Source organism: Schistocerca americana, chromosome 3 (assembly GCF_021461395.2).
Source record: "Schistocerca americana isolate TAMUIC-IGC-003095 chromosome 3, iqSchAmer2.1, whole genome shotgun sequence".
In the NCBI taxonomy this organism is placed as follows: Eukaryota; Metazoa; Arthropoda; class Insecta; order Orthoptera; family Acrididae; genus Schistocerca; species Schistocerca americana.
The window spans coordinates 725,730,356-725,747,247 of record NC_060121.1 but is presented as its reverse complement, the minus strand read 5'-3'; the positions used below and the strand labels follow the sequence as shown (position 1 = coordinate 725,747,247).

Genomic DNA, 16,892 nt, shown 5'->3' with positions numbered 1-16,892 from the left:
CATATCTGTAGTCACTGCTAAGTGACACTCAAGGTGGTGTAAAGAGTGACGCCACCAGACAGTGGATGAATAGAAACGAGTGACTTGGAGTAATCAATCACGCTATAGCCTGTGGCAGTCTGATGGAAGGGACTGGACTGCTGAATGTCCGGAGAACATTACTGGCCATCATGTGTACTGCCAACAGTTAATTACGGAGGAAAAGAAGAAAGATTGGGTCTAACATCCTGTCAACATGGAGGTTATTAGTGACGGGAGCACAAGCTCAGATTATGTCAAGGATGGGGAAGGAAATTGGCTGTGCCCTCTCAAAGAAACCACCCAGGGATTTGCCTGGAGTGATTAAGGGAAATTATGGAATATCTAACGCTGGCTGGCCGGACACAGGTTTGAATCGTCACCCTCCCGATGCGCGTCCACTGTGTGTTAACCACTGTGCCATCTCGCTTGGTAATTGTGGAGGAGATAGTGTTATGATATAGGGCTGTTTTCTATTATTAGGGTGTGGTCCCTTTACTGTGGTTAAGAAAATACTAAATGTGGAAGGAAATGAATACATTTTACAGACTGGGTACTGCACACAGCAAAGGAACAGTTAAGGACTGTTACTGATTGTATCAGCATGACAATGCACTCTGTCATAAAGCAGCACCCGTGACACAATGTTTCGTGAACAATAACGTTCCTGAAAGATACTGGCATGCCCCGAGTCCCAATGCGAACTCAATGAAAACCCTTTGTGATGCGTTACATCACTCAAGACCCAGTGCCCAACATCACTACCTTGTCTGTTTTTGGATCTTGAGAAAGAGTGGGCTGCCATTCACCAACAGCTATTCAAACGCCTCACAAACTATCCCCAGCAGAATTCAAGCCATCACAAAGTCAAAGCATGGACACGCCCCATATTAATGTCCGCTAACAGGTGATGAGATAATTTTAATTAGATAGTGGACAAATGGTATTTGGTTTAAGGTGTTGTTTTGCTGTCATAAACTAGAAGAACCTTACAATGCAAATGAAGAGACTGCATGTGAATGCCGTGAGTATGACAAAACAAAAGGCCTGGTAGAACTCCTGGAGTGACAGCTGCCGAGTAAGTGTCTCAAGAGATTGAAACAGAGAGACAAAATTAGGAATATTTGTAAGCAACAACGTGAGGGTGCAGGACAGGGCTCACCGATTTGGCTCATACTGTGCGAGTAAAAGCACGTCAATGCCTCTTTCAAGTTCCTTCACTATCTTGCTTGAGTGGGCCATAGGAAAAGGTAAAATGTTCTCTAAAGAATTTCGAGGAGAACGTGAGGGATTTTTGAACAACAATTGTCAAATGGCATGGCTCAGTTGTCAGGCACGCTGACTGACTACGCTTGGGTTCAATTCCTGCTGCTACAGTCCCCCCCTCTTCTTTTAATTCTTCACAATATTAAACTATTAATTACAAAATTTAAATAGATTTAAGGATTTCAATTTATATACATAAAAGTAATATATTCATTATGATGACACCACTTGTGAAATAGTAACTTTTTGGCCACTTTACAGGCTTAGAGCAATTCTGTCCAGTGTACTAGGTTGTTCAAAGGTAAAATAACTTTCGTAATTCTGGATACAGTAGTGTGTTAAAAGTATATATTTCTGCAAGTCTATGGACTCGACAGGGAAAGATGATGATTTTTAGGGTTCTCGCAAAGACTACGTAATGTGGTAAGAAAAAGAGAGAGGGGGAAGGGGGCGGGGTGGGGAGGGGCTATGGGGCAATTTCAATTACTTCACAAAAGAACAAAAAACGGCTTAAAACTATTGACACAATGAACCTCACAAAGCAAAAGACATAAAGCTTTATTTTTAAATATCTTATAACAAAGAGATGGACTGTACAACAAAGACTTTGTAGTTGCGAATGGTACCACTATGGACTGGATCACATATGGACGCTGACTATCAGCAATTTGTGGCCATTATACATAAAAATCTTTAAATTGTGGTAAACATTATGTTAATAATACAAAAATAATACAATTTCTATCTGCTCATCATACAAAATGCAACAGTTAACATCTAATGTCTGTGTTGGTCTCTCTTCTCTTGTTCTGCATCTAGATGGGATGGATATTGTGTGAGGTCCAACGTCAGCACTTTGCTCACGAGACACTCTCCTACCTGTATACATATAAACATAAGGTAAATTTAAGCATCAGTGTCATTAACTTCAGTTTTTCAGTTGGTAAAAAATACTAAAGACCATTCAGGATAATAGAAGCATAAAGTATAAATAAGAATGAGTACCATTCTGTTGTTGAACATGAACAAGATGATCTTGTATTTTAAGGAAATTTTTATTGCATTCTAGTAATCAACAAAAAGGCTTTATGAACTGTAAAGCAACTACTTGTTGTTTACGAATACAACAAACACAATTAATAATTTGTATGGAAATTTTCTAGACTATTAAAAAAAATGTTCTTGTGTTATCTTATCTTTATTCCTCATGTGGCGCAGAGAAAATATCCAATCTTCCAACAATAATGTACAAGGGAACATGGATATACAGTACTAGAAAGGTATGCCATAAAAGACACTGATACTGTGGATGAGCTGCTTTAAATTTCATTACTGAACTCTGCCACCAGTGGAATGGCAATTTATCTTCAAATTGATGTCTGCCTTCTATATTTGCATGCATTAAACTGTCAACTACGTTAATATTACATTGTATGTATATAAACTATGAGTATCACACACACTCAAAAAAGAATTCAAAGGCTGACTCATCCAACATATAAAACAGAGTGATTGCCTTTCCTACTAAAGGAAACAGTGAATGGGTGCAGAAATTTTGTGACATAAAATCCTGAAATAAGTGTGAATGTATCGTGCTAAAATTTCTGCTCCCTTTATGACGTGTTTGAGTGAGTAAACGTGTATATGATGTTACTCTGCATACTCATGTTTCACTTATGTATTGAAGATACTTGGCTCTGCTTGGGTTTGTGCACATTTTGTTTGAGGTATCAGTTGGGCAACGAGCGGTTATGGGGTGAAGAGCCAAAGTTGTGATGTCAGAGCAAGTGCACAGACACCTCATCGCCAACCACAGCTACAAGGGATACACCAGACAGAAGATCCCTTGAACGCTAATGAACAATGATGAAGAATAAAACATTGAGCTTGGATGTATATTTTAACCTGTTTCTTGTCTGAGGTCTCTAGATGGACCTCGCTCATGATGGCATCGCAAGAGGCATCATCTGTTGTGAGACAGAGACTGAAAATGAAGTAATTTGCTAAGAACTCCAGCCTACCGACTTAAGTAGAATGGGTAAATAACTGCTGTGTGGTGTAATACAGTTCAAGTACTGTACAGGTTATTGCATAATCATCACAATGAAAGTTTAAAGCAGTATAACTAACAAATTCATGCAGCATATCCCCAAAACAGTACTTACAAATGAATATCAAAATGTACCTTAAACACGTTGAATAATTCCTGCTTGAAACACTGCTCCAAAACTAACAAATGTCTATTGGTGGAAAGGATCACAACCGTGTCAGAAGTAAATTACCACAGTTTACTGATATGCTACTCATGGGAGCTCTATTTTCAGCTTTGCTGAACAGGTGCGCATTGGCACCTCCTATCAAAAACTGCTGACAACGAACACTTTCAGTCATTTTTTGAAGAATGAAATTCTGCTAGTGGCACCATTATGGTTTGCAAAATGCTTTCACACTTGAAACCACTCAGATGACCTTGATAAACCTTGTTATACATCCATATTCACTGTTTATGTACACACACTTACTATCTGGGGGTAGACAATATTCTTTCACTTTATAACCTGGTTATGCACCCATCTTTACAGTTCATGGACACACACTACGTGTGGGTATACAATATTCTCCAGCTTAACAATATGCCTATAGTTCAAAATATACGTGTGACCTGAATAAAATTGTCAAAACTTACAATAAAATAACTTCTTTGGCCCCTTACTTCACAAACTACACACAACTTAGTATTTCAGTGACTATCTGGGTCTTTGCACTTATTCTAAGCATGCTTCACTAGGCGCGTGAGAGTACACTAAAGACACTTTAGGCAATATGGCTCCCAAAATCACTGGAAACTGTCTAGAACTTTACAGAGGTGTTCCAAACCCATTTAACTGTTGTCCATGATAGAAATAGAAACTTCTCAGCATATTAGCCGATTACAAAGAAACAGAATAGTTGGCCAGGAGGCAAGACTCGAGTACTATCAGTAGACATATCTGAAAGAGAGAAATGCTTTTGTTAGGTTTCAGAACTCTTAATTCCTTCCTCGGGAAATAAAGATGGATAACTTCGGAGAGGGTGGAAATGAGACACAGGACACCGAGGCCCCAGTTTCTGAGAACCTACCTGTTGCAAGGACATTAAGAGACAAAGATCAACTGATCTGTATCGGAAAGCATAACAATAACTTTCAATGTGTCAAACACTACACTATTTATAATTAATCTGTCTGCTATCAAACTACAAGGGTAACTATGTTGCTCAACATTACAAACACTTTCATATGTGAGCTCTGAAGTTTCTAACATTACTGCTTATATAAAAATTGCTGTTGGAAATAACTTACATCTGGACATATCCCTATAAGAGCATCTGCATGGCTATAAAATTCTTCTTTTAGGGAAATAACTATTGTTTGCAGAGAAGATGTTTTATCTCTGATATAACTTGCCACTTTCCCGATGTTTGTGTTATCAAGTGCAGCATCAATTTCGTCCAGCACAAAAAATGGTGACGGCTGGTAACTGCAAATGAAATGTATTTTGGAACATAATCCTCAGGAGCTGAATTATCAGTGACAAAAAGAAAAAAAATACAATTGTTTAAGAGACACTTGTCTGTTATTAACTACAGTACACACCAACCTGTGTATTGCAAAAAGCAGAGCTAAAGCCGCAACAGTTTTCTCTCCTCCTGAAAGATTTGACATTGGCTGGAAGCGCTTCCCAGGTGCTACACAATTGTAATTAATTCCATCAAGATAAGGCTCCTCAGGATTCTCTGGACCAAGAAATGCTTGAGCTGACTGATTCTTTGCAAGAGACTGTTGGGAAGGAGGAAAAAAAATCATTAAATTACACACATGAAAATGACAGCATGCAAGGCGTACTATCAAGGCTTTAATCTTTGGCCCAAAAACTTTGTGTACAGCACAAGCACTTTACAGGAATTTGTTTCTAACTCTAATGATATTGAGAATGAATGGACGACTCTACGAATCTGTTAAAGATTTGCCATAAAAATATGAGACATTCTAAATATTTGTGACAGTAGAGGGGTGGTTGTTGTAAGCTGCCAAAAACATGCAGCCCTATGCTAGATTAACAAACATTCCTCTTCTTTGGCAAAAATTGATAGTATTAACTTTTAACTAATGTTTTCAGTATAATTTCTTTCACTTAAATCAAATAAAGACAGAAATTTGCCCTGACAGCCAGGCAGCAGTGAACATACAGTACTGAAGGAAAAAAGAGAATTTTTCTGTCTTTTTGAATGATAGGTTCCTTTCACCTAGCAAAAGGGAGGAAAGAGTTTAAAGAAATGTGAATATTTAGAGTAAACAAAAAAGCCATTGGGAATCCCAAGTCCCAATCCCAAGTCAAAGGCCATAAAATATGTCGTACTGGAGTGGACTGTTGGCAGCCCCTGACTGGTAAGCACAACCTATCTGAATAGAATTTTATTTCAGACAACTTTTTGTTATGGTTGTGTAATTTGTTCTATCTTTGGTATATTACTGCTATTATTTGTGCTGTTACATAAAACAAGATATAGGCCACAATACCACAGCGATTTAAAAAATCTTTTACTGTTCTGTCAACAGTGATACTGTTTTAAAATGACTGACAATGAAATATGGATATGTATATGGTATTTATGTATATATCGAATCCATCAGCAACCAGTGGCTGACTATTTCGATATATACAATTACAGTTGCTGAAGATGGATAAAATAATAAAATATTTATGTACTTCACTTTCCTTCCCTGGTGTTAGGATTTAGTATCTTACAGATTAAAGTTTATTTTTAAACTTTAAATAGCACAAAAATCAAAGCAAATTGTAAGCCAGTGCATGAATAACTCCCCTCTAAACATAATTTTGATGTAAGTCTATCGTACTTCACCAGGAAAACTAACACCAGATGCTGGTACACTCATCACATTCTGTCATTAACATACCAAAATCTTGTAACTTGAAAACTGCCAATTTCGAGTTACATGTTTCTACAAGATAAGAAATGTCGTGCGTAAGGTGAGGTATGCTTAGCTCATCTATCGTAAAGTAACAGAACCTTGCATCTTGTAACATTCAAATCTCAAGGCACAAAACCTCATATTTCAGAAGAATGTTTATTCTTGGATATTTACCACAGTCCTTTCACTGTTGTGCCAATTTAACAATTATTTAGAGCTTTTCGGTGATATTTATAAAATTCTTTGTGTAATTTAGCAGTGTTGTAGTGGAATGATTAATATGCAATAGTTATTAATTGTTCATGTGGTTAGTTAATGTGTGCAGAGGGTTAAATATACTATCCAAAAATGGTAAGTACACAAATACTGAAACACACTAATTTCAGTAACAGATCAATCCAAATGTAGAGCTCTTATAAAACAAAATTCACCAACAAGAATAAGGTTAGCTTAGATTGAATTGTGTGATCCTTTTACCAAATACGTAACTTTCATTTTATTGATACTTTTCTGTGTATATAGAGAGTAATATCATGCTATAGGCCATAATAATTAACAATGCCACTCAGAAATACATAGTATATAAACTTTACATACAATCAGTGAATTTTATGGAGGTTTCTATTGATACGGCAAGGGACTCAAATGCAAGTAAATAATTACAAATCAAAGGGAAGTAGACTCCTGCTCAGAAGTTTCAAGTGTGCTGCCAGCATAATTCTCACCAGCAAATGAACCTTTAGTGTCTAGTAACTTAAATGTAACAATGGGAAGTCCAGGTTGAAATATCAACAATTACGAAAAAGACTGCCACTTACCATAAAGGTGACATGTTGAGACGCAGAGATGCACAATGAAAAGACTGTTACACACTAAGCTTTCAGTCAAAGCCTTCTTCAGAAACAAAAAGAAAACACACCTCATGCAACATGACTACTATCCCTGGGTGTCTTAGCCGGACTGCCGAGCAGCTCCGCTAAAACAGCTGGAGATAGCAGTCGTGTGCATATGCTTGGGTGAATGTGTGTGCATGTTTTCCTTTCTTCTATGAAGAAGGCTTTGGGTGAAAGCTTAGTTTGTAACAGTCTCTTCATTGTTCCTATTTGCAAGTTAAGTGTAAGTGATTCAGAATGCAGTGATGTCATATCTGACATAATTTTCTGGTTGGAAGTTCTAAGTGTACTACCCACACCAATCTCTCCAGCAAACAAATCTTCAGTATCTACTAACAGAAATGTAAGTAATTCAGAGATGGGCGATATGATATTTGGAGAAGAACGTGCAGAGCCCTGAAAGATCTGTGTTGAAACAAGGCCCAAAGAATAGACAATATTCCGGCAGATCTACTGACAGCCTTGGAAGAGCCAGCCATGACAAAACTCTTCCATCTCATGTGCAAGATGTATGACACAGACAGAATACTCTCCTGAAGAAGAGAAATTTGTTAACATCGAATATAGATGTAAGTGTTAGGAAGTCTTTTCTGAAGATATTTGTCTAGAGTGTTGAAGTGAAACATGGATGATAAACAGTTTAGACAAAAAGAGAATAGAAGCTTTCGAAATGTGGAGCTACAGAAGAATGTTCAACATAAGTAGATCACATAACCAGTGCGGAGGTACTAAGTAGAATTGGGGAAAAAAAAGAAATTTGTGGCTAAACCTGACTAGAAGAAACGATCGGTAGATAGGACACATCCTAAGACATCAAGGTGTTGCCAATTTAATATTGGAGGTAACTGTGTGTGTGTGTGTGTGTGGGAGGGGGGGGGGGGGGGGGTAAAATTGTAGAGGGTGACCAAGAGATGAATACGGTAAGTAGATTCAGAAGGATGTAGGTTGCAGTAGCTATTCAGAGATGAGGAGTAGCCCGGAGAGTTGCATCAAACTAGTATGTAGACTGAAGACTGTAACAACATCAAAGTAATTCAGAAGGCAGTGATTTCATAGATTTGGGTACAAGTCATCGGCCTAGTACAGCAGAGGAATCTGAAGGCTCAGAGGCAGACGATCTGAACCCAACAAGAAAACTGGAAGAAGAATCATCTCAAAATGCACAAAAAAGAATAACACATAAGACAGCAGAAAACAGAAAAAATAATGACAATTTACAAACAACTGTGGCTGGTGAAAATGGAGTGGTATTAGGTAATCAGAAGCAAAGGAAAAGCCAGGCTGAACAAATAAATGCCCTGAATAACGCTGTGTAGTCAGAAATCACGACTGAATCTAATGAAGTAACAAAAAAAGTGTGCTAAGAAGGTAAAGAGAATCATCCTATATAAATAAGAAATGAAGCTAAAATTGTAGAATGAAAGGCAAAGAATATACAAGTACTTAGGGTAAGAAACACAACTAAATAACTAGAAATAACTAGAGTATCTAGGAAAATGTGTTCATAATGGTCACTGAAATCAACATGTTCTTCAACATTTGAGAAGAACCACATACAGTCAAATATTTAATACATTCTGTCAAATATGACCTAGGAACAATGGAAAGTGTATGTTGCTACCCTAAGTTCATAGGAAAAAAGTTAAACAAAAAAAATGCAAAGTAGGAGAATCAAGAAGGAAATATATTCTTCAGTATAATTTGAAAGTACAAGATGATGTATTAACCATGTGAAATGAAATGTTTGTTTTAACTTTAGGAATTGGTGAATGGTCAACCAGCAGGTGGGTTAAACAGAGTAAAGAGGATAATTATTTCGAAACAGGAGGGGAACAGAAATGCACTGAAGGAAAATGTTCATAAATTTTTAGATAATGTTACCAAACTGCCATGCAATCATTGCTGAGCCACTACTTCCAAGCTTTGTTTGGAGCCACATTCTTGTCATTTAGTGAATTGTGCAGAGTGTTCAAAAGAGACTGTATTAGCAGTAATGTTGAACCAATTGCTGGAAAAGATTTATTTGAAAAAGAAATAACATTGCTTTAATTCGTCTAAAAAAAGATGAATGTGATCTCTGTGTCCCCCCCCCCCCCCCCCCCCCCCTCTTTCCCACATAATATTACACTGTGTCAGTGCAATGCTAACTACATGAAGAAAGAAAGGGCAAGGCAGAAGTCAAAAGATAAAAAGGCAGCTGAAGCAGGGAAATAATGTGTCTCTACCACAGAATGTGCAACACTGTAGTTACTGCTTGCATCCCAGGTCAGTCGTCTTTATTTTAAACAAAAGTTCGTATATCACAATTTGTTGTGATGGCAGATTCGATTGAAAGTTTGCAAAGTAATATTTTAGAGCTAGATCAGAAATGTAAGGACTATGGTATGAAGATTAGCATCTCCAAAACGAAAGTAATGTCAGTGGGAAAGAGATAGAAACGGACTGAGTGCCAAATAGGAGGAACAAAGTTAGAACAGATGGACGGTTTCAAGTACTTAGGATGCATATTCTCACAGGATGGCAACATAGTGAAAGAACTGGAAGCGAGGTGTAGCAAAGCTAATGCAGTGAGTGCTCAGCTACGATCTACTCTCTTCTGCAAGAAGAAAGTCAGTACCAAGACTAAGTTATCTGTGCACCGTTCAATCTTTTGACCAACTTTGTTGTATGGGAGTGAAAGCTGGGTGGATTCAGGTTACCTTATCAATAAGGTTGAGGTTACGGATATGGAAGTAGCTAGGATGATTGCAGGTACTTGTACATGGGAACAATGGCAGGAGGGTGTCCACAATGAGGAAATCAAAGAAAAACTGGGAATGAACTCTATAGATGTAGCAGTCAGGGCGAACAGGTTTAGATGGTGGGGTCATGTTACACGCATGGGAGAAGCAAGGTTACCTTAGAGACTCATGGGTTCAGCAGTAGAGGGTAGGAGGAGTCGGGGTAGACCAAGGAGAAGGTACCTGGATTCGGTTAAGAATGATTTTGAAGTAACAGGCTTAACATCAGAACACGCACCAATGTTAGCACTGAATAGGGGATCATGGAGGAATTTTATAAGGGGGACTATGCTCCAGACTGAACACTGAAAGGCATAATCAGTCTTAAATGATGATGATGATCACAATATCACTACCTACAATTTAGCGGTATGTTATATTTGGCATTAAGGATGACAAGAGCTATATGATAATGTATTTGAAACTCTCACTACACTTTTTTTAGACAGAAATAAAGAGACTATAACAAAACTAAAATATATTATAGTGAATGGTGGTGTGCTGAGAACCAAAATGTTGTTCCCTGAAATGTGCTACAACAGGACAGCAAGCAAATGGTATGACAATCATTCGAAAATATTTACATGAAGGCCACACGAATTAAATGCAATAATATGCAATCCATAATTGAATACAGAAAGAGAAACAGGGTGCTCTATTCTCCAGCTAATTATGTTGATGTGATATACGAAGCAATATGCAGCAAACAGGGCAAGTACAAAGCAAAGTACATATTACATGACTTTTTGAAGACTTCTATGGAATTCTGTATAGTAAATCAATTTGTTCAGGGAAGAAAGTAAGAGACTCATGTGTTACTCACAAACTGGCTCTAAGATATAATTCACTGGTATGTTTATTTATTTATTTATATACTTGTTCCATAGATCTGTACATGTGAGCAAGTCACTCAGATGTGGAACGTGTCAATGTACATAATAAAATACATAGAATAAAGACATTGTTATAGTATTAATAACAGTGCACAAAAGTCATACTTATTAGCTTAAAAACTAGTCAACATAAATGTGAAGATAGCAGTTTCATATTTAGGGCATTATTGCATCTATTTTAACCTTGAACAGTAATCAAAACTTCCCACTTTGGGTTTAAAAGTGACCCACAAATGGAAATGAGAAAAACAGGAATTTTTACATTAGGGCATTATTACATTAGTTTAACAGTAAACAGTGTCAAAAAATTTAAAAACATCTTTCCAATCTGGGTTTTACTTATTTCTCTGAAAGAATTCCTCTAGTGAATAAAGTGAGGTCTCAAGCAAATAATTTTTCAAGCTACGTTTAAATACTGATGTACTACTTATACTTTTGATGCTGTTGGGTAGGGAATTGAAAATTTTCGTTCCAGCGTACTTTACCCCTTTCTGGATAAGTGTCAAGTTCTTTAACTCATTGAAGATAAAGTGGATTTGAAAGAGGATTGGAAATTTCTTCCTAGATACCCTCAACACAGTCTATATAAATATAAAAAAGTCTGTACACTTGACCAGCTGCAATTTCAGTACAAAAACATCATGTGTCTAAAATCCAAGAGATTATCAGCCATCTTTACAAATAAGTTCAAGCAAATTGAGGGAAATCACAAAGGCTTTTAATTCAAATTAAATTTGTTTTGAGTTTAAATGCTCAGTTTTGTTAGTAACATTAAAAACTATTTGAATGCAAAAACTCTTAAGTTCTTGTATATTAATAATATTTTACTACAAAACCTCTTGTCTTATCAAATACAGTCATTAACACCACTGAAATGCTGAATAATATGTGCTGCAAATACTGTTACTTAAGTCTACAACTCAATCTCTCTTTCAGAGTTGTATAACTCGTATCAAATAAAAACTGTATTAGAAAAGTTTTTTTTTATTTCACGTAAAATGCATATTTTTGAGATACAAAGTTTTGCTGTCTTGACGACAATATGCTCGTATTCAGAAGATGTCATATTACTGTGTAAGATCACTTAATCAAATCTTAAGGCATTAATGTTAAAACAACCCTATACATATACAGGATTATTACAAATGATTGAAGCGATTTCACAGCTCTACAATAACTTTATTATTTGAGATATTTTCACAATGCTTTGCACACACATACAAAAACTCAGAAAGTTTTTTTAGGCACTCACAAATGTTCGATGTGTGCCCCTTTAGTGATTCGGCAGACATCAAGCCGATAATCAAGTTCCTCCCACACTCGGCGCAGCATGTCCCCATCAATGAGTTCGAAAGCACCGTTGATGTGAGCTCGCAGTTCTGGCACGTTTCTTGGTAGAGGAGCTTTAAACACTGAATCTTTCACATAACCCCACAGAAAGAAATCGCATGGGGTTAAGTCGGGAGAGCGTGGAGGCCATGGCATGAATTGCTGATCATGATCTCCACCACGACCGATCCATCGGTTTTCCAATCTCCTGTTTAAGAAATGCCGAACATCATGATGGAAGTGCGGTGGAGCACCATCCTGTTGAAAGATGAAGTCGGCACTGTCGGTCTCCAGTTGTGGCATGAGCCAATTTTCCAGCATGTCCAGATACACGTGTCCTGTAACTTTTTTTTCGCAGAAGAAAAAGGGTCCGTAAACTTTAAACCGTGAGATTGCACAAAACACGTTAACTTTTGGTGAATTGCGAATTTTCTGCATGAATGCATGAGGATTCTCTACCGCCCAGATTCGCACATTGTGTCTGTTCACTTCACCATTAAGAAAAAATGTTGCTTTATCACTGAAAACAAGTTTCGCACTGAACGCATCCTCTTCCATGAGCTGTTGCAACCGCGCCGAAAATTCAAAGCGTTTGACTCTGTCATCGGGTGTCGGGGTTTGTAGCAATTGTAAACGGCAAGGCTTCTGCTTTAGCCTTTTCTGTAAGATTTTCCAAACCGTCGGCTCCCTGCTTGCTTTGTTCGTCGACTTCCGTGGGCTACGCGTGAAACTTGCCCGCACGCGTTCAACCGTTTCTTCGCTCACTGCAGGCCGACCCGTTGATTTCCCCTTACAGAGGCATCCAGAAGCTTTAAACTGCGCATACCATTGCCGAATGGAGTTAGCAGTTGGTGGATCTTTGTTGAACGTCGTTCTGAAGTGTCGTTGCACTGATATGACTGACTGATGTGAGTGCATTTCAAGCACGACATACGCTTTCTCGGCTCCTGTCGCCATTTTGTCTCATTGCGCTCTCGAGCGCTCTGGCGGCAGAAACCTGAAGTGCGGCTTCAGCCGAACAAAACTTTATGAGTTTTTCTACGTATCTGTAGTGTGTCGTGACCATATGTCAATGAATGGAGCTACAGTGAATTTATGAAATCGCTTCAATCATTTGTAATAGCCCTGTACATATACTGAATCTGAAAATGAATAACTGATTAAAGAAGATGGCTTTCATGATTTCTGTAGAAATAATTTTTACAGTGGAAAGGAGGATTATTATGGCTACTCTGTCACCTACCAGTCAAATAAATATTTAGACACACTGAAAACAAGTACTCTATACAGTTCCAAGGAACCTACCAGACCATGATAAGGCAGCATCTCCAAAATGAAGTGTAACTATTGCATATGCCAATAAGATTTATGGGCATATTTCACTGGTAGTAATGATCACATCCACTGTTTTTACATATTGTTTTCACTAATTTAGAAGTTTGTAAGCTGAAGCAGGAGAGGAGTGGGGGTTGGGGGAAGGGGGGAGGACTAAATTGCTTATGACTTGGCCCAGTTGAACTTTCATCTTTCTTCCCTGGATGAACAGGTTACCAAATTCGAAAAGAACTTACCTTATAGATGTTATCAATTTCATTAGCTACATGTTCAAAGCAGTTCATGAAGCGATCATGCCGTTCCTTTTTGACACGTTCAAACTTCTGTTTGGCTTTAAAAGCATGCCTCCTTGAGTTTTCAAACTCCTCGTTTGTTTCATGGAGTTTTTCTCTTGCCATTTCCAATTTCTGCATAGCCTGTAATTAAAAAAAACCTATACATGCAAGAGAGGAAGGCAATACAAAATACTGATGCTAGTCAAAATATGCGATGAATAATTCAGATACATCAGAAGGGAGAGGAAAGGTTCATCTCATAGCTAATATAACAATCCTGTAACATTAATTTATGTTCTCAAACATCATCTTTAATAACTAAATGAATATGATCCCATGGGCATGGGAAACTGATTTGAAAGTCACATTTCAAACAGTTTTGGGGACAAGGAGAAAGTGGTAGGACACACATAATGTGTGTTACGTTTAATGTTCGTGAAGAAACATAATATATTAACAGAATCTGGAAAATAGGCTCTCCATTCCCAAAGGACAAAAAAATTCAGGTTTATACACTCAAAAGACAATGGTAGTTAAAACATTTAAACAGTCTGATGGTTGAAATAAGTATGAGGATCCCTTGTAATATATCTTTCTTACATTAGTGGGTATTGCTGGAAAGCAATACATACATAAATGAATGGCACAAAGAGCAGCAGGCCAGTCCTCTCCACCTCAAGACTTAGAAGCAACAAACACATTAGCTGGTGGCCATAGCTATGCCACTACTGCCATTTGTTGCATTCGAAGAGTCATTAGACGTCTGGGAATTCTACCTTCATCATTTTGAATTCCAGTATTTTGCTTATAACATTTTGAGTAGGCAGCAAAGTGCTATGTTTTTCTCATATAGTAGTCGTTTACATGAACAAAGTGGTGCAGAAACTGAAATCACTCTCGGACCCATGTGAATTTTCTTTCGACGATCTCTGTGCTCTGTTACAGTCAGCAGACGCATCTTCTTGTGGCTAGGCTCCAGCTTAATTAGTGTCATAAACAATATGAACAGTAATATGCAACTTAGGATGCTGTCTTGCTGGGGCCCACACTCAAATGCAATTTCATGTCTAAGAACTATTAAATCTCATATGTGGAATTCACTGCTGCAGGATGTGACTGCGTGCCCTATCCCTGACAGGAATGGTGCCATAAAAGCTTTAGCTAAATCTCATCCTAGTCTTGGTGAAGTAATTAAGTGCTAAATCTTTCAAGGTTGTTTTGGAAGCTTAGCAGGTTTCTACAAACGACACTCAGGTTTCCCAAGTTGTTACAGTTGGAGACATGAACAGCGAAGGTCAAGGTTAGACTCATTCACCGCACATGATGTCACATATTCTCCAACAGCCAATGAGTGTTCAGTAATACTCTGAGCGCTCTGTTGTGAATGTCTTAACGAGTGCGAACATTCAGTGTGACTGCAGCAAATTTTACACAAGCAACTGAGATATGAGGATCATTCAATAATTAAAGAGACAAACTGGTCTGGGGAAAAAACTGTTAATAAGGCAACTTTGGTACTTTTATGGCTCTAAGTTGGGATCATGGGATGAGACCTGATCAGCTGATGTATCAACATTGTTTTGCTTATAGCCTCAAAAATACATTTCAAGATGGCAAGTCCACCTGAAATGTCTACATTAGTTGAACAACGTTCTGTTATTCATTTTTTACTTGCTGAAGGCGAGAAACTGGTGAATATGAACTGTGGAATGTCTAAAGTTTACAGTGAAGGTTGTACGAATCGTGCAAATTATTACAAGTGGGTAGAGCAGTTCAAAAATGGTCGCAACACAGTGACTGACAAACACCGTTCTGGCCGACCAGTTGCAGTTTCAACTCCCTCACTTGAAAGTCGAATTGATGACATTATTTGTGTTGACCGCTGTGTGACTGTGGAAATGATAGTGGATAAGGTTCAAGTTAGTACTGGCACAGTTCATAACATTATCTGTAACAAGCTGAAGTACCACAAAACTTGTGCAAGATGGGTCCCAAAGGAGTTGATGCAGCTACACAAGGAAACAAGGTAGAGAGTGTGCACAGAGCTAAAGCAACATTATGAAAGAGAACATGACCACTTCCCCAACAAAATTTTAACTCGTGATGACACTTGGGTTCACTATTATGAGCCAGAATCAAAAAGACAAAGCATGGAGTGGAAGAACGCCAACTCACCTGTTAAGAAAAAATTCAAAGCCCAAGCATCAGCAGGAAAAGTCATGTTGACGGTGTTTTGGGATGCTGAAGATCCAGTTTTTTGTGATCATCTCGAAGATCAGCATACAATGAACAGAAAATACTACTCTGATTTGCTGTTAAACAAGGTGAAGCCAGCCATGAGAGAGAGACATCGTGGATCTCAGAGGAGAGGTGTGATTCTCCAGCAAGACAACACACATACTGCTCTACTAACCCGTGAAACCATTGACAAAATGGGGTGGGAAATACTGCCTCATCTCCCTTACAGTCCTGATTTAGCACCTAATGATTTCCATTTGCTTGGTGCACTGAGGGAGGCATTATGTGGGAAGAGATTCCAAGATAATGGGGATGCGAAAAAGTTTGTGGGAAATTTGTTCAAACATCAAGATAAAGAGTTCTTTGCAGCCAGAATAAAAAAGCTTGTTGCCCGTTGGAACAAGTGCATAAATGTTCAAGGAGATTATGTTGAAAAATAGAAAAATTATTGTTTTTTAAAAATAAACACTTTTTTCTCCAGACCAATTTGTCTCTCTAATTATTGAATGACCCTCATACATAATTTGCAGGATACATGCTTTTTTCAAGCATAAAGCCCCTCTACTTGCTCAGAACCAGCAACATTGCGATCTCTGTCTGTGCCTCGCCCAGCTCGGAATATAGTCACTTTTGCAACTACCAATCAAATGCTGATTCTGACTCATTATCTTCTATTTCTATATCTAAGTTTCAATCAAGTTCATGGATGTCCAGATCGCTGGTGTCTCTTAAAATACTTCTTAATGGTGATGATTCTTCCTCCCTCCGCATTGTTGCATGACCTTTTTTGTAACGTTTGCTTGGGTCAGAAATGCCCTCCTTCCTTGGCATTGCAATGTGTGTCATGCACATCAAATGCTCTCCATTTCTGTCTGGGCTGCGGCAATGAGCAT

The 16,892-nt window shown here is 38.0% G+C and overlaps 1 protein-coding gene across 2 annotated transcripts in view; it reads right to left on the bottom strand.

Moving 5' to 3' along the window:
* Positions 1-1,825: 1,825 nt before the first annotated feature.
* Positions 1,826-16,892, bottom strand: part of LOC124606752 (structural maintenance of chromosomes protein 1A) — a 151,256-nt gene continuing 136,189 nt past the window's right edge. For both annotated transcript variants that reach the window (XM_047138798.1, XM_047138799.1), the window contains exons 21-24: positions 13,723-13,902; positions 4,923-5,101; positions 4,625-4,802; positions 1,826-2,163 (exon numbers count right to left, since the gene is read on the bottom strand). In XM_047138798.1, the coding sequence (XP_046994754.1) occupies positions 2,062-2,163; positions 4,625-4,802; positions 4,923-5,101; positions 13,723-13,902 (639 nt within the window). In that variant the 3' untranslated portion in view covers positions 1,826-2,061. The remainder of the gene's footprint in view (positions 2,164-4,624; positions 4,803-4,922; positions 5,102-13,722; positions 13,903-16,892) is intronic.